This window comes from Columba livia, chromosome 7 (assembly GCF_036013475.1).
Source record: "Columba livia isolate bColLiv1 breed racing homer chromosome 7, bColLiv1.pat.W.v2, whole genome shotgun sequence".
Lineage (NCBI taxonomy): Eukaryota > Metazoa > Chordata > Aves > Columbiformes > Columbidae > Columba > Columba livia.
Genome location: NC_088608.1, coordinates 6,439,537 through 6,457,221, shown reverse-complemented (window position 1 = coordinate 6,457,221; position 17,685 = coordinate 6,439,537). Strand labels below are relative to the sequence as shown.

The 17,685-nt window shown below is 43.7% G+C and overlaps 1 protein-coding gene across 4 annotated transcripts in view; it reads left to right on the top strand.

The window, feature by feature from the left end:
- The window catches only part of THSD7B (thrombospondin type 1 domain containing 7B), a 318,202-nt gene extending 312,376 nt beyond the window's left edge, over positions 1-5,826 (top strand). For all 4 annotated transcript variants that reach the window (XM_065070332.1, XM_065070334.1, XM_065070331.1 and 1 more), the window contains 2 exons: positions 2,857-2,944; positions 4,659-5,826. In XM_065070332.1, coding sequence (XP_064926404.1) covers positions 2,857-2,944; positions 4,659-4,740 — 170 coding nt within the window. In that variant the 3' untranslated portion in view covers positions 4,741-5,826. The remainder of the gene's footprint in view (positions 1-2,856; positions 2,945-4,658) is intronic.
- Positions 5,827-17,685: the final 11,859 nt, after the last annotated feature.

The following is a 17,685-nucleotide window of genomic DNA, read 5'->3' as shown; positions in this document are numbered from 1 at the left end:
ACTGTTATTTTGCAAGATTAATTTATTCCAAATAAATTTCTGAAATGCAAATAGGACTTTAAAATGGAAGGCAAAGGTGTCAGGCACATCAAGTTTTACTGAAATGCAGTAGTTCTCCCCATATTTTAAAATCATGGCAGTGCAGTCTTCCCCCTCTTCTCTTACCTAAACGTTGCATTTGTTTTCTATTAGTTTGTAATGAACACGAGACTTTAGAAAACATATAACAAAAGGTTCTGTTACGGGATTCAGGGAGCCATAATTCTGTCTGATATATGTGATCACACTTTGAATGTTACATTTCCATATTTGATTTGCATACAGTAGTTAACCTTTGCGTTGACAGTCTCCAAGCTAATAGAGCTTGGCCCGAAGCCTTTGAAATTTGGCTGGTTTTTGATCAAACCCATCATCCAGAAGCCCACGCAGTTCACCAGCAGTTTGAGCCACAGGTTTGGGGTTAATTGCCTTTTTGTTAGCATCCATGGCCCTCTGTAGACTGTCTTACTTAGGTGTCATCTCTTCAGCTGGCACCTTTACAGGGTTAGAAAAAGGGAGAGAGGTGTAGGTGGATGCTGCAATCCTCTCTTTTTAAATCAGTTTTCGAGGCTGCAGCCCTGCAAGCTTCTGGTGGGCTTGACCTCAGTGCAGCATCTGTGAGCCAGTTCTCCCCCAGGGACTCCGAGACAGAAACAGGGACTAAGGAGCTTTTACAGAACATAACGTTATTTAATTTTAGGGCAGGAATGTTATGGAAACAATATATGGGAAAGGAATAAACGTGTTCCTGTGTGTGCTAAGTGTGTCACCAACCCCATGGCATCCTGCAGGTAACTCTTCAGTCTGAACGTGACCTTCAGGCCCCAGCTCGAGCTGGTGCTCTTCAAATCACTCCCCTTTGTCTGACTTCTTGACAAAATATGTAATTACTCCCCTAGAACAGGCTCCCAGGCTTACTAGTCTGGGGGTTTGCAATAATTACTGCTTGCTGAGCCAGAAAACTGCAGTTACCTACTAGTTACGCTCTTGATAGCAGGTCTGTGGTGAAGGCTGCGTGTATGGACAACATTTACCACCCTTCAATACCACAGTCCTTGACATTTGTATATGTCTAAGGACTTACATATGTCAGTAAAAGTATATGTGCCTTTCTCCAGGTAATTTGTGGTTTCCCTTCCCGGTTACAGTTTGGAACACAAATTTTATTACAGTTTAATGAGACTGATGGGTTTTATTCTTTCAAATGCTCTGCAGGAGTGAACAGAAGTGATTTTGAATCAGGCTGTGTTTCTCCTTTCTTTACCACACTTTGGGAGGCCAGAGTTCACATACAGAAACTTTTTTCAAGTTGAGAGGCAATTTAAATAGTGTTCTTTAAATTGCAGGATGACATGGTCCAATGCCTTTATGTTGGGGATGGAAAGCTTAGCTGCCTTCATAGCAGACAAGGCGGGATGCCTTTCTGTGGCTATGACAGTCCCTTTGCTGGACTGCTAAATGTTTCGTAGCCATCTCCAGTTGAGAGTCACAAAAACAGTCACAAATCTGACAAACAGAGCTGTTCTCACATGAGAGATAGAAAGAATGGGATCTGATTAAATGTCTCCCTTTGAAAAGAAATCGTCATTCAAACATGAATGTAAAATAGGCTCGGTGATTGTCCCGTGAAGTAACTCCCCACTCGCATGACTGAGCTTGAAATGGCTTCTGTCAAACCGTGTCTGTGGGCACGGCGTGGGCTCGTGTGCCTGCCTCCAGCAGGTATTAACAGCTCTGGTGATGTGAATCAGCTCAGACCACTGCTACATGGAAAATATACTATTGCTGCTCCTCACGAGGAAAGCTGTACAGCCAGAACAGAGCAAGAAACGGAAATATTGATATTTTTTAAATTATTATTTTTAATGCAAAACTTAAAGACATCCAAATTCCATGTTTTGTCGCTTTCTGTCAGATGGAAATGTTTCAACACTCTGAAGCTCACGTGTGCACAGAGGGGTTCCTGCGAGGGTGACAGGGTGAGCCCCTGGCATTGCCACCCAAACAGCCCTGTCTAGAGCTTTGCTGTGTCCTAAACTCTCCTGCTCCCGGGGCACAGCTCAAAAGCTCTTGCACAACTTTATCCCTCTTACTGTTACAAAGCACATTCTTGGTTTTATTCTAAGCCGAATTTATTCCCATTTGTTGCTCAAGCATTTTTTAGCTCTAAGTAGCTTGTTCACTCCTGCTTCCCGGTGTTTACCTCAATTGACCCCAAGTATTTACGGAGAACAATCCCATCCCTCCTCAGTCCTCTTTTCTCTGGGCTAAACACATCAGGTGTTACGTGCCTTTCTGGCTGGCTCCGCATTGAACTGCCTTTGCCAGAGCAGGCACGGGGGCTCCTGAGCAACTGTGCTGCAATTATCTCCTGCCCCTGCTCCTTTCCCCAGGCCCTTTCCCCAGCCCAGGTTGTTGTTTCTTGTGCTGCACCAAAATCCTGAGCTGCCCGTAATGAACCGTGGGAGCTGAGCCGGGGGGAGGTTATGAAATAGCGGTGCTTTGGAAAACCAAAGCAAAGAGTTCATTTTCAGTTTTCATTGAGGAAAATCTACACTCTTACCAAAGTTAAGATTTTGTCTTTAAAGTGATTGATTTTACAGAAATCTTTTTTTTTTCTTTTGCTATCAAAAATGTGGGGTATATGGTTTACTGCCAGCCAGTCTTTGCTTTGTTTCCCATCAATGATGCTACTGTTAATAATTTTGCTTGTGTTTTTTCTCCTTACTTAATCTCTTAAGTATTTGTGTATTTTAAAATGAAGATTTTTATTCTTTCCTTTTCTAACTCTGCCATTTTTACTTTGTCTTCCAACAGATGGTAAACTGAAGGTGTGGGTATATGGAGTATCAGCTGGCGGGTTCCTCATCATAGTTTGCCTGATTTTTACATCCTACCTGATGTGGTGAGTATAGCAAGTACTTTGTCCTTAAATAAAAGCTACTTTCTTTTATTTAAACAATGTGAAATATATCACAACACTGTGTTTCAGAGATTTAATCCTCAAGGCTTTAGGAAAGGATGGAGCTTGGTTTACTTAGCTGCCTTCATTTGGCCACAACCTCAGAGTAGTTTAAAACTCTCCAGATTGTAAATGCTATCCAGCATAATCATGAAGAAGTGTGGTGGCCATGCAGGGAAAGAATTATTCTTTATTATCAATAGGCCCTTATATTTATTCAGACTGCTGAGATTAGAAAGGGCTTTTTATTGTATTCTTTAAAAAAAAAAGCTGAAAAAAGGCAAGGAGGATGATTGGATCGAAGAACTGGCTTCTGCTCAAGGAGGGAATAAATAGAATAGGGGCGTTCAGTTGGAAAATTGTGTTTCACATGGGAATAAAATAGATATCTATGAAATCATGAATGGAGTAGAAAAGGGCACTAGGGAATTTTTATTTCCCACAATATAAGTGGTAGGAGGCATCTGATGAAATGATCGCTTAAAATAAACAAAAGATTTTATTTTTCACACAGTGCATTATTACCTTGTGAGGTTTCCACTGGTGAGAACTATGCATGCCAGGAAGATAAATGGATTCAGAGATGGTGTAACAGTTCATGGGAGATTGGGTCTCTTGGTGTTAATTGTGGTTTTCTGGATATGTGCTCCAGCTCAGGAAATCCCTAAATAGGTTTTTGCAGTTGATACATCGAGTGAAAACACGTCCTGTGTCTAAAGCTGCTGTTACCACTGTTAAAAACAGGGTGCTGGGTGTACCGGAGCCCCGGTCTACACCAGTGTCACTGGTGGGGAGATGTCTGCTCTCCTCCGGAGCAGGTGGGATGGTAGAGCTGGTGTGACAGAGCTCGTGTCGCACTCTCTGGTTTGATTACCTGGAAAAGCGCTGCCATCGATGCGTCTGGGAGGATCCGAAGGGAGCAGTGACCGGTGTCTGTGTGTCCTGCAACGCCCAGGCTGTCCCTGCGGACCACAGAGCTGGCCTGGCCTTCCCACCGCTAGCGCTGCAGCTGCCCGAGCCCTGTTGGGTCAGACAGCCACAGCCGTGGCCTGGCAGCATCTTTGCCCTCTTTCATCCAAAGTCACTTTATTCTCTCTCAGTCCCCCAATTAAAAGCTTAAATAACAGCCTTTGGATTCTGCTGAGGAGTTTCAGCTTCCTTATTTTCCATACCATGTAGCGACTGTTTCTGTGTGGCTTCACAGGGGAGCATACGGAGGATTTTTTAAACATCATACAGTTCTCCATCACTCAAAGGCTGCTGAGGAAGTGTATTTCTCAATAATAATTATTGTTGCTTCAATACCATGCCAAAGAAAAAATGAGAATATCCCACTCCTAGACAGTTCATATTTCATTTTTTCTGTGAATTCCTTGTATTGTCAGCTGTGAGAAGACACGGGAGACAAATATGCTTTATTTCCTCTCCAGATGAAGGGCACAGTTGGCCGCCTGTTCCGGCAGGCTGTGTGTCCCTGCCACACACGCCATAGCGCTCCAGCAGGTCCGGCTGGTTTCTCTTGGAATCAGTTGCCGTACTGCAGTGTCACCTGGTTGCAAACTGATTTTTTGGTTGACGTTGGGTTTTTTTGATGATGTTTTTGAGCTTATTACAGCTTATAATTCTGTCCCCTGAAATATCTTTCTTTTTCTTGCAGCAAAAAAACAAAGCAGCATCAAAGCACTCCTCCACAGCAGAAGCCTCTAACCTTAGCCTACGATGGAGACATTGATATGTAACATAAAAAAGAAATCCAAATGTAGACATCGACTGCCTTAACTGCTTTATTTTTTGGAACTCTCAGACTTCTCAGTTTTTTGAGGAATCTCCTGATGTGTTATATACCAGGCAGAAGTATTGCAAGCTTAACATTTTGCCACCTCTTTATTAAACAAAAAAAAAAAGGGATTAAAGACTTGGATCTTATGAAATTTTCCTGAAGAGACCAGGAGGTTCATCTCTTCCTGTTGAGCAATGGGAATTAAAAAAAACAACAAAAGAATCTGCAAACGTCAAAAGGAATTAGAGGAAAAAAAGGCATGACAATCCCGAGGAAAATGTGACATTTATTGTAAATGACAAATTTGACACAGCATCATTATGCACTATATTAGTGCAGCGTTCTTTATTCTTCACATATTTCAGCAATGAGTTTTCTAGTGTTTACGTTTCGTTCAAAGACTTTAAAACTGGATCATGTATTTTGAGAAATGCAAGGAAGAATGAGTTAAGTGTCTGAAGTTACCAGGTTTTTTAAAGTTTCTTCCTTCTTATCCTGTTTTCTAGTCTGGAATATGATTTTCCTTCATTTCCACCTACAGGACAGAAGGATTGTTTTGAAAAAGCATAGGTGGTTTCTTAACTGAGAATATTTTTTAAAGAGTTGAGTAGATAGGTGTTTTGATGAGTGGCTGGAGGATTTGATTGTTTTAAAAGTATTTTAAATTAAATTAAACCATGTAGATACATTATGACCAGTTTAAATTGTTATTCAGTTTAATTAATACAAACTCTGCTTTTGTATTTCAATTTTCTTATCTGAAATATTTATAAATTCTTTTTTTGAATTTAATTACCTGACCTCATTTAATATACATCAAACACAAATGCAGTTTGTAGAAGGTCTTGCTTTTTTTAATGTTTCAGAACCACTGAAAAGTTACATGTCGTAAACATCTGGGAACATTGGAAGAGGGTGTTTATAATAGTGTGTGTCGCAAGTAAGAAAGTGCCATCTTGTGGTATTGACTTGTATTTATAAGCAAAATGCTAAAGAGAGAGAAAAATTGCTTCTGGTGTGTTGAATTAAATGTGTGTAAACAACATTCGTTATTAGTCTTTTCTGTGTCTGAGATGGGGCTCAGATTTCAAACAATTCTGGCATGTTTTGTGCAGTAGTGATTAGCAAAAGAAATGTTGTAGACAAGTACAAGTTGAGAGAATAATTGCAGACCTGGAGAACGCTTAGTTTTATTTTTAGCTCAGTGGTGCTGCTTATTCCAATTATTAGAAAGAAGAGGAAAATAAGGAATTGTTACCAGCCCAGCACCTGTGCAGTCCTTCTCGATCCACGTTTGCTTCAGTGCGGATCATCACAAGAGGAGGGTGGAACTGGGGCAGGAGGCAGCGCTCGCCTTGCTGGGTTGCTATTCACAGCTTCATGAAGTGATTTGAATGTTACGGTTTCGTTGCAAAGACGATGGTGTTGCAGGTGGGTTTCCTTCCCCAGGTCAGGATCCCACCCATGCAGCATTTCTCCCACAGCATCAAATTGAGACAATTTCGTGTCATCAAAGCAAGGTCAGAAATGCGCTTTCATCTTCTTGCATTAAAAGAAAAGGCTGGTGGATTTGTCAGGGGAAATTGTCTCACTTACTTGCTGGCCCTGAAGATGTTCGGCTGGTCCCACTTTCTGCCTTAGAGCCATACCTGTTTATGGTATAAAAAGCAGTAACATTGCGGGCTTAAATCTTGTTTTAACTGAACCTTTGAGTAACACGTATAGAGTAAGGGTTACACATGTATAGAGCGAAGGTTACATGGGGATAAACGATCAGAAATTAAACTACCAGGTCTTAATATATTTTGTCTGCAAGATACAATATGAGGAGAATGGTACACTCTGAATAAGGAAAGAATAAACTCAAGCACGCTGTTCAAAAAAGGCATTGGAGTGGGAAAGTTGGTGGAATAATAACAAATGCGGTCATTGCCTTCAACATCAGGGGAAATTACAGTCCAAACTGTGATGTCCAGCACGGGAGATGCGGGACATCATTCCAGGGGGTGAGGAGCTTCAGGATCTGGGGTTGTGCTCCTGTTTGGTGGCCTTCATGCAGCCCATGTCCCCACTCACGCTACAGCAACTTGTGAAATAAAACAGAGGGGAAGGCTCATGGGCTGCTGTGGGAGACAGCACTGCCAGCCACGTGCCATGGCTGCTGGCACGCACGTGAAACCCCTGTCCACCCGTGGTCCAGCTCAGACAGTGCGGTGATTCAGATGTCACGATGTAATTGCATGCATTTGATAATTTCGGATCGAATTAAGCTGTGAAATTGACTGGGAGTCATGACACGGAAGAGGGGTTACTCCCAGTTCTTGCCTATTTGAGGTTTCTAAACTGAATGGTGAAGTAGCTGGAGCTGACCCCTGCCAAAGACAGGCAAGAGGTCTCGGTCCAGGTCAGGAAGGTGATTCCCATACCCTCATCCCATTGAGACACGTATGTGATTGTGAGGAAAAGCATCTGGGGGTGGAGAGTTCGCCAAGTGTCCTGGTAATCTGTCTTGGTAGTTATTACGGGAACCAGATGAGTCTGTGTTCTGTGGTCTTTTGTTTCAACGCTATTGATTTGAGTGTCCACTGCCAGGTGTTTCCTACTTTGGTATTACAGATGTAAAATGTGCAAATTGTTTTTTTTCCTGAGATCTGTCTTCTGTGGTATTTTCTCTCCTCCATTCAAACACCCTCCAACGCAAAACAGTCAAACAAAATAGCAGCAACTGCCGGGAGACTCCACAAAAACCTGTTACTGAGAAATCCATCATTCCTACAGTCATTTTCTTTGTGCTCAGAAATGGGATGTCTTCATTCACAGGTACCACATCTGTGGATATCATATCACTTTGAACATGTGGGCTTTTGCATGTAAAATGAAACTACATCTTTCCCGCAGAAATATCCTCAAGTCTTGTGGAGCTTCCACGCTGGTGGGGCTAGATCCCAGCTGAATTCCCCTCAGGTATCACTGAACACTCAAACTTTGGGTGCTGCAGTCAAGAGCAAATACTTGTTTTCCTGGCTCTTGAAGCAGAGTAGTGTAAAAATTCCTACAAGACTACATAGCTGAAGACTTGTAAATTAGCTTGTGCTTGTATTCATATGTGTTGAAGAAAAGCCTAATTGCGTAGTTTTCTTTGCTTAAGTGCGCTTACATTCATGGCCAGTTTCATCAGGAAATGAAGAAAATATCTTGGGAAGAAATCAGTTGAGCATTTCCAGTTTGGATTAGTCCTGATAAGTATGAAGTTATCATTAGAGATAGGTCATTTGCTGCTAACGTGGCATAGCTGGTTTCTTGAAAGACTTATTTTTTCTAAATATGCAACTTAATTTGCACTTATGAATGGAAGGAGAGATGTAGTTTAAATATCATTTCAAGATTTGTTTTCAATTGGGCGGTAGTAATGTGGAAAAAAAATCATCTAACTCAGGACCTTTTGAAAGATGGATCAGGATACTTGATGTATTAATGTGCCTCGGGACAGATTACAGTTCTGTCTGGTTCAAAACGTAATTTAAATGAATTAACTTCCACATCTTACAGCTGTGACATGCGCCTGTCCTGGACAGGAGCTTGATTTATATTATCTTTATGAAGATGTATCTATGCGCAGACTATTACTTGCCATCAATATGCATGTTTTACTCGATTCCCGGAGCCACGACCCGACAGGTGACTCTGTTCCTGTCAATTAACTGCTGACATGACTTGTGCCGCCGGCCGTGCCATTAAGCCGCTGTGATGTGACATGACCCAACTCGTAAGGCTTATGATGGGTCATGCCTCCTGCTCCTGTCAGACGTGGAAGATGAAGTAAGTCGCCTGTAATTCCACCTGGTCTGGGTGTTTCTGCAGGGAATGGCATCTCCCCCCTGCCCCGCGCAGCTGTGCGGATGGGGAGGTGATGTGTGAAGGGCTTCTAACCAGTTGAGAAATCTATACAGTGCCTTAAAGATGTTGGTCTGACCCCTCGGGATAGCGAGGACTATAGAAACACAAGTGTGGAAAACAAGGAATTCACCTGAACTGCCATTCAGTAAATGGAATTGTGCGCAGTCGTTTCTTGTTCATACCTGGCAGAGATAAATCTGGAGATTCTCGCAGTGAAGTCTGATAGCACAGGACCCCACTGCCCCTTGAAATGGGTTATTATTTGTGGTTTGGTTACATTTACATTTGGGGAGAAAAGACCAGATTTGAGTGAATAGTTGTAATCGTGGCTACAGGAGGCTTTCTGCATGAATTTTAATGCATATCCTTTTATCTTCCAATCTAGTACAGCTTTTTCTTATTTTTCTGTGTAAACATATGGTAAAATGGTCACATATGAAATGTCTGAGAAAAAGAATCCAGAAACCCCATATTTGCACTCGTTGGTAATTATGCTCATTTACTTTGATTACATGTTTTTTTACAATACTGTAGAGAATGGGCTCTAGATGGATACATGGGTTAAAGCAATTTATGGGATTTATCCTGTCTGTGAAGAGTTGTTTTGATGGAATGAAAAACCAGATTCCATTTCCTCTGATAGGGAAGAACGTTAATTTTCTCCCATGCTTTATGAAAGTTCACCTGAGTGTTATGAATATTGTGGTTGTTACATGCCAATATGACACTTGGAAAAAAAAAACCTCTTCAAACATAATAACAGTGAAGAATCTTTCAATGGTGTGCAGATGAAGTGGAGCGCCAGGCATTAATTTTGCAGATAAGGAAGATGGCAGTTGTAATTTTTCTTTTTGGAGGGGGTGCAAGCTGGCTCCTGCCCCTGTGTGAGTGAGCTTTGAGTAGCTTTGCTGCAGAAGTGTCTGAGCAGATGGATGAAGCCCAGAAATGGTGTTTCCAGGCTGCTGCCGGTGCCTGGTAATCACAGCACTGCACAGCAGCAGGATCAGGCCAAGGGACGGTGTGATGTTTCCTCTCCGTTGCAACTGGCCTTTGGTAGCTGCCTTCTGAAACTCATGTTTGGTAGGAATTAACATGTGGGTCGTGGCAGTCCTCGGACACTGGGGTGGCACCAGGCAAAACCGCGTTTGGAGAGATGGATCTGATCCAGGGTCAGTAAGTGTTGCCTGTTGACTTCACTTAGAGATTATCAGACTATTTTTAGGTTATTATCTGTTGCTTCTTTAGAGTTTTCCACCTTCAGCGCCCTTCACAAATACAAAGTTGTCAAGTTGTCGATCCTGAAACACCTCATGTGGCAAATTAAGTGATTTAATTGCACATTTTGGTTTTGTCTTCTACACTGTTAGTCACTTAGCTCAGTGGCTGGATCAGAGAAGAGCATCCCATGAGCTGATGGGTCAGAGCCGTGAAATATCCAAGTGTACCATGAGAAACATGCTCTGGGGCTGCTTTTCTGCAGCAGAAGAGTTGAGCTTCTTGGCTTGTGTGCGTTGGGTAGACCCAGTGTGTCCAGATTTATTTAAGTGGAGGAGCTGGGGTAGACCTGAGGATGGTCTTACAGGATGGTTTCAATGACAGAATGCAACAGAGATTTAATCTATTATCTCCCATGCTTTGAGAAAAAAAACATACAGAAAGGCTACAGCGGCAGTCAGCATCAGTGTTTTAGCTATTTGTAGTGAATTTTTTAAGTCTTCCCTGATGAAACAAAAGCCTTGTCCTCAGATAAGCAATGGGAAGCAGGACTTTTGAGAAGAGGTTTCTCTATGGCAGAGGGGTTTTTTTCTTCCAACATAACACTACGTGGAACTTGTGGAGGTTGTAGCCCCGCTGAAGTGCCAGTGACTGTTGCAGCTGCTATGGGTGAACTGGTTGTCTCGAGAGGTATAAGAACCATGTTCTCTGAACCCCAGAGAGTGTGTCTGAGCCACCTCTCCCAGTGACAGACGGGCTGAGGGACAGCCAGGAAAAGTCACAGCAGAGACAGGTCATGCCAGAGCAATTTACAGCGATCTCTTGTTTTATATAACAGCCCTATACCACTTTTTAAACTGGGCAAACCACTTCATCTTCCAGTGTCTGACAGTTCTGATGCAGAGAAAATGGGGGTTTTTATCTCAGCCCTAGTCCTAGCTCTGGTTTCTATTGCCATGGCATCTGTCTGATGGGTAGAGGAGCATCAGAGACAAACATCTGTACCAGCTGTGCCCAGTGACCAACTGCTGCACTCTGTGGTGGCAACAATGACATTCAGGCAGGTTTCTTGTTGATGGGAACCACCTTGAGATTGCTGCTTCTCCAGGACAGACTGGTGGAAAATATCCCTTAATATATTTAATGCAATCAGCTGGTGCAGCCTGTTAGGGGCTAAATTGAGATGAAAAGCTGTAATATAGATGTGTCACATGGCGGTTGCATTGCCACTCTATTCCTTTGTATGATATGGCTGATCCACAGCAATTATTTTGAAATGCAGTCTCTATTACTGCAAACCGGTAACTTGAAATATTTACTATTTTATTTGCTTCATGCCAGGTGAGATGTCACTCAATTTGTCAATAAAGCCACTGTCCTCCTCTGAGGAAAGAGCATATTTACATAAACTGCTCTCAGTAATTCTGTGTTTTCTATTAATAGAGGAGCAGGGGCTGGCATAATTTCCCAATCTCATCAAGCTTTTTCCACAAATATCTGTACTGGTGAGCCCATGGGACCAAATGCAGATGTAAGGGAAAGGAGTGTGAATCTGTGCGTCTCAGCGGGCTGTAGAAAGGCCGAAGGGATCCAACTCATGTTCCTTTGTCACTCCTGTACATGCCACATGGATCATCTTTGACCAGGAAAAAAACCCATACAACTAACAACAGCTCCTCCCCAGGTCTTGCCATGGGATACGGGACTTGCTGGAAACTTGTTTGCCCTGTTGTCTTACAGAGAAAATCATGTTTATTTATCAAGGCTGTAGGAATGCAAAATATACAGGTGCACATACGCGCATTGAGACACCCACCCCCATTTAGTCCCTTAGACTTCTGCATGAGCCTCCTTTTAACCTGGGAAATAGTCTGGCTTTGTTTTGCGAGCATGACAGGTCCATGGGCGCAACTGTTCAGGAACTGCCGCCAGGACTGTGTTAAAACCTAATTCAAACAGCAAAGAAAAATCTGTTGTGTGTTTGGAGACCGGCCCCGTTGCCGATGAGGGGCCGGTGGCCGCGGGCCAGGGCCAGTGCTGGGAGCTCTGGGAATGAAATCTCCCTCTTAAGATGCTGTCGGTGCCTGGAGCTGCTGCTTGGTGCACTCAAGCATGTTCTGCATTTTGTTTAATATTAGACACTTTGTCTGGGCTCTTCTGCTGCTTGCTTTGTTTCTATTAATTATCTTTGATTTTCTTTTGCTTCCTTATTAGCTTGGCTTACTTTGTTTTTTGGTAAAACTTCAAATTAGCTTTCTGAAGAAAAAAAAATAAGCTTTTTTTTTTTTTTTTTCCCCTTGGTGACACTGAAACAATGAATATGGATCAGAATTTTCATTTCCTTTTTTTACCACATCCATTTGCTTGATAGAACAAGCTTGCCAGCCTAGCTTTACTTTGATAAACCTAATAAAGAAAAAGCACTTTCCAGCTCCATGTTATTTTATGCCTTGTTTGTGAGTTCAGCATTCTTATACAGGTTTAAAGACAATTTATTCTTTATTGCCCTTGAGTCATTTCGGGAGAGCACTTGTGTTTTTCCTGACATAAAAACGTCCCCCTATAGCATAATGAATATTAAATAGGTGCTTGAATGAAAATGAAACGGTGCACTCTGACCTGACAGCTCCATTTATTGCAGCGCAGCCGGGAGAGAACCGAAATGTCAGCGTTGTCCGGCCGTGGGTGCGGGGCCCAGCTCCCAAATTACTTCATCAAACGACCAATTTCTGTGAATGGACCTGGACGCTGGTGTGAAATCTCTTCTGCGGAGAGAGCACATCCTGCTTTCCTATGGAGTTCATTTGCTCCCCAGCTGAAAGCTGATCTTAGCTGCAAAATTTCTGCTCCTCTGCCACCCCATGAACAGCGCGGTGCTGGCGCAGGGCGGCTCTTCCAGCAGGCGTAAGGTGAAAAAATGTGGGTTAATTTATAAGGATGATGTGCTGCTTTTACTGCGACTGGCAGTTTTGCTGTTTTGATCTCAGCGGGGAACAAGGATCAGAGCCTTACTGTGCCAGCAGCTCCCCAAAGCACACAGCCTGGGCTGGGCATGAGCAAGACATTTTTTACACTGAGGGTGGTGAGAGCCTGGCCCAGGTTGGCCAGAGAGGTGGTGGATGAACCGTCCCTGGAGACATCCCAGGCCAGGCTGGACGGGGCTCTGAGCAGCCTGAGCTGGTGAAGATGTCCCTGCTCATGGCAGGGGGGGCACTGGGGGAGCTGGGAAGGGCCCTTCAACCCAAACTGTTCTGTGATTCTATGATAAGGTCTGAGCATCAGTAAAGAGAGCTGCCCTGGAGCATGAAATACCTCGGAGAGATCCAGAGGCCGATGCACAGTGATGCCGGTGCCCACCAGCCCTTACTGGCGAAGGAGAAAGCTGCAGATGAGCTGAGGAGGAACCGGTGGGTTCTTTGCAGGGCTGTGCTGGAAACTTCAGCCCTTTCTGTGGGGATCCGAGCAGGGTGGGCTGTGGGTGCTGGAGGGAGGTGGGTGGTGAGGTGGCCGCAGCAGAGCTGGAGACTGTCACCTGCGCTGTTCCCCCGCTGCAGGAGAGCTCAGCTGTCCTGCTGCCCGCGTCCCCCCATCAATTAGCACTTACAGAAAGCAAAGGGGCTGGCTGGGATTGTTTCTTCTGCTACCAAGATGACAAACAGGCACCTTCTTACTATAAAGGAGTATTAGGGCAAGGTAAAATCAATTCCTTTCTCATTCCTGTGTTTGGAGGACGGTCCTGGAAGTGTTGCCTTCCCTAACCTGTAATGTGTTCAATCACTCTTCCCACCCAGAGCCGCCACTGAGACAAAGGACTTTCCCATTCCTCGTGGGTGTGTTCGGCTCCCCACCATGCCGGGGGTGAAGGACAGGAACCCGTCTTGCTCACGAGGCAGCACATCACATTAGTGCTGGCTGGAGTGCTGGTGTTCACATTCACAAGGTCTACCAACAACTTACTTCTTTTTTTTTTAACATTTTTAACACAACAGTTTTGTCTTCAAGGTTACAGTGGAGCAAAATAAATTCATCTGGAGGCTCAGCAGCACGGCATGGACTGAAAACCAGGCGCTAATCCATGCCTGCAGTGCAGAACTGGTGTCAGTTCAGCACAGGTATTGGCATCACTTATTGATGCCCATTTCATGTCTGGCCATGTCTCCCCAGTCTCTGCAGGGCCTGCTGTGCATGGGCTGAGATCGTATATGGGTCTTCACTGGCAGGTTTCTCTAACTCTTTTTTTCCTCCAACACTTTGCTAGTCAATAATTAGCGTGGAGATTTTGCGTGTGTAACTGTGAACATTTTTTGAAGTGTTTGCAGGCTCAGAAGGGAAATGCAACTCGTTTTTCAGCTCTTTGCTTCCTCATTTAGCTCATGGATAGATTTTGCTGCTCGCCTCCCAGACGTACTAACTCCCTCCAGTTGCTTTTCCTTCCCTGGGTTACGCTTTTTCCAAAGACAAATGCAGGTCCAGTCCAAGCGGTGGTACAATTATTAAATGACTGAAGATGATGGTGTCATTTCAAGGGAGTGGCAGGAGTCTGTAGTGGCCTTTCTGTGCTGCAGCTGGTAATGAAGGTGATGGGGTTACTTGAGCAGTGTGGTGCAGACTGGATTTATTATTCTTTTCTCTCTGGGTATTTCTACAACCAGTGTATTGCATGAATTCATACTGCATTGGCTTCTGTTCCATTTGGGAACTGATGGAAAGATGGCTGGGCTAATAGGTTGCAATCCAAGTACCCTTACTGAGTCAAGCACGCTTAAATTATGGTAACTGCTTTTCCACATGGGAAGTATTTATTTTTAGGGAATAGAAAAATGACTATATTTGCACTATCTATAAATATAAGGGGGACAACCAGATTAACTATCGCTTGCTTTAGCAAAAATGGCTGTGTAATGGCACAGAACAAATAGCATAAATCTACCTGAGATTATTTTAACTAACACATTCTTTCAATTGAAACAAAAAACGATGTCGTGCCTATATCAGGCAGGAAAGCTCCCCAGCCACCACCGTAGCGGTTCCGCATGTCGTTTCATGGGAAAGAGAGAATTGGCAGTAGTCTTACTATTCCGTATTAGTGAACACCTGAACTCTGTAAAAGTATTAAGCAATAATATATCAGATTGAGCTAATGTGAGTATTATGATCTATATGAACATTAGCCAAAATAGTGTATATTTGATATTTTTAAAAATTGTGTATATTTGGTATTAAAAAATGCCAGCTGCTTCTGGTAGGTGCTGGTTGCCTTATCCTGGCGCTGTTGAAAAGATGGCATCTGCCCTCTCAACTCGAGATGTGTTTCACCTCTGAACTCTGGCTTTGGGGTACATGGAAAAGTCCAAAAAGCAGCATTAATTTTGTTTGCATCTGTACAGCTTATCACGAAACTTAAGGACAGTAGTTAAACAGCTCCCTCCTCTTATTTTCCCACCCATAAGCACTCGAAGAAGTGTTTTGCAACCTTGCTGTGATGGCAATAAGCCTTTATCTGAACAAATTGATCCTGAGATACTGGAGTTTGTACCTTGTTTGCTGCCACCTTGCCTGCTGTTTCTATCCTGGCTCCGAGCAGGTACAAATAATGAATTAACTGCTGGATAAGCCCCGTGCTCCCCTGAGCAATTATTCTGGCTTCTGCCATAGCAGACTCAATTTGTCCTGCAATAAGTACAATTTTCTGAGAAGTTAGTTCTGGTTCAGGCACTAATCATCCACATCTGCGTGTCATGGGTATTTTTTGTGGGGGGAGCCAGTTGTGAGTCAAGCTGTCATATTGGCACGTGAAAAAGCACATCTTCAGAGTGCCACGGTCCTTTCGGGGATGCAAATACACTCCCAGCTGTGTGTGGCATTAAGTTAATTAGCAGAGAGAGGAACAGTATAAAATACGCAACGATCTTGTGCACTTGGGTACTGTGTTAGCAACCTTTGCTTCCTCGTCTCTGGAAGATCAGCACTAATGATTTAACGCGAATTGAAATCTGAAAACATGTAAAATTTGTTTGCAAAAGGTGCTGCAAGCTAGAAATGGAGGTGCTGGTTAGAAAGGTTATTTCGTACGTCTGCTAATTAATTCTGGGCAAGAAGTGTCACGAGCTAGTCTGAAAGAAAATGGTGCCAAATGGTTGTGTTTGAGCAGTGGCCGGCACAGGCACCTGTGAGCCTTACACACCTACACACCAGCTGAAAGAGCAAATTACAGTGGTGACTGGGAGACCCCAGTCTGGAGATGCTCACCTGCTCAAGGCTCTTCTTGCAATGCGCTCAAACGCTGTTGAAACAGGGTAGGGTCACATACAAGTTCTTTATTTTGCTGTTCATGTTTATGGGACCGGGTTTCTATAGGTTACTGAGGGGGCTTTGCCTGTTTTCCCTGTTGCAAAGAAATAAGTGGGATGAAATTTCCAGGTTCTAATAGCTGGAAGCAGCGAGGCTGGGGTGGCAGGAGAGGGGTCTGCAGAGCAGCTGGGAAGGGCTTTAGGGCTTGGGGGGTCTTCCAAATAATTCAAAGTAACCTTCCAAGACAGAAAGTAATGAGATATGCCAAAGGAGTTTAAGATTGTGTATAAAGAAAATGGTGACCCTCACCCCAGTGTCCTGGTGAGCTGCTGCTGGCTGGTTTTGCTCCTGGGTGATACCTGGAAGAGTGGCAGGGCCTGCTGTGTGTGCATCTTGTGGTCCTGTTTGCTCGCCCACATCATTGCACCAATTAACTGTTTGACTTGCATGACGTTGGTGGGACCTGTGTGTACAGCCCAGGGATGCCCATGGTCCTCTTGGGCAGGTGCATCAGCTAGAGCTGTGGGCCTGGCTGGGGTGAAGGGCAGGTGGGGATGGGTGCGAAGTGACATTTGGCCATCAGTCTGTCCATCAGACATCACCTGTGGGTCAGAGACAAAGTACCTCCTGGCTGGTAACAGCCTTCTAGGGGAAGAAAGGAGATAATAGCTTTTGTGTATCTGCCCTCAAATATGCAGGGTTATTGAGTGCACACTCCTCCAGTGATGGGGATCAGCAGCAGGTATGATAATCACACCCTGCAGGTAATATAATCCCACCCTTTTCCTGCCCTGGATTTGGCAAGAAACTTGGCAAATTGCCTCTTTGCTGCCTCTGGTGAGGTTTGTGAGCATTTCTGCACCAGCTCCATCATTGTAACCAGGGTTTCATTCTTTGCATGCTGAGCTGAAATCGCCTGGTGTGTGAAAACAAACGTTCTCTGTAAACAAAGGTAACTAGCTGCATAATTGGTGTTAATCACCTGAGAAACCTCTGTGCATCTCCGGAATACTACCGATGTTTTGGTTGGAGGTACCTTGTATATAAATAACTTTGCCAGTGTCATGCCATTTGCTGAAATGCAGAGTCCACCACTGGGAGGATTTGGCACTGAGATTTTGTGGTCTTGTGCCCAGTCTTTGAATAGATGCAGAGGCACAGACACTGTTACACCCTGTTTACTCATTTTGAACATATTATTAAGTGTTTATTGGTACCAAAAGTACCAGAAGAGCATAGTTAAATAGCATGCCAACTGCAAATGAACACTATCTTGATGATGGCTGGTGGCACAGGAGATGAGGGAATTTTATTAACATTGTCATTTCCAGTCCCCAGCATCATAAAGGACTTGGACGTGTTCTATTACAGTTGCAGATCTACCTTAACATCACTAAAGCAATCATAGTGTGGGAAATTAGGTATAAACTGAAAAATAATTAAAGGCCTTGTGACAACTTGATAACACTGAATAATTAAAGTGTTGGTAACAAATCCTGAA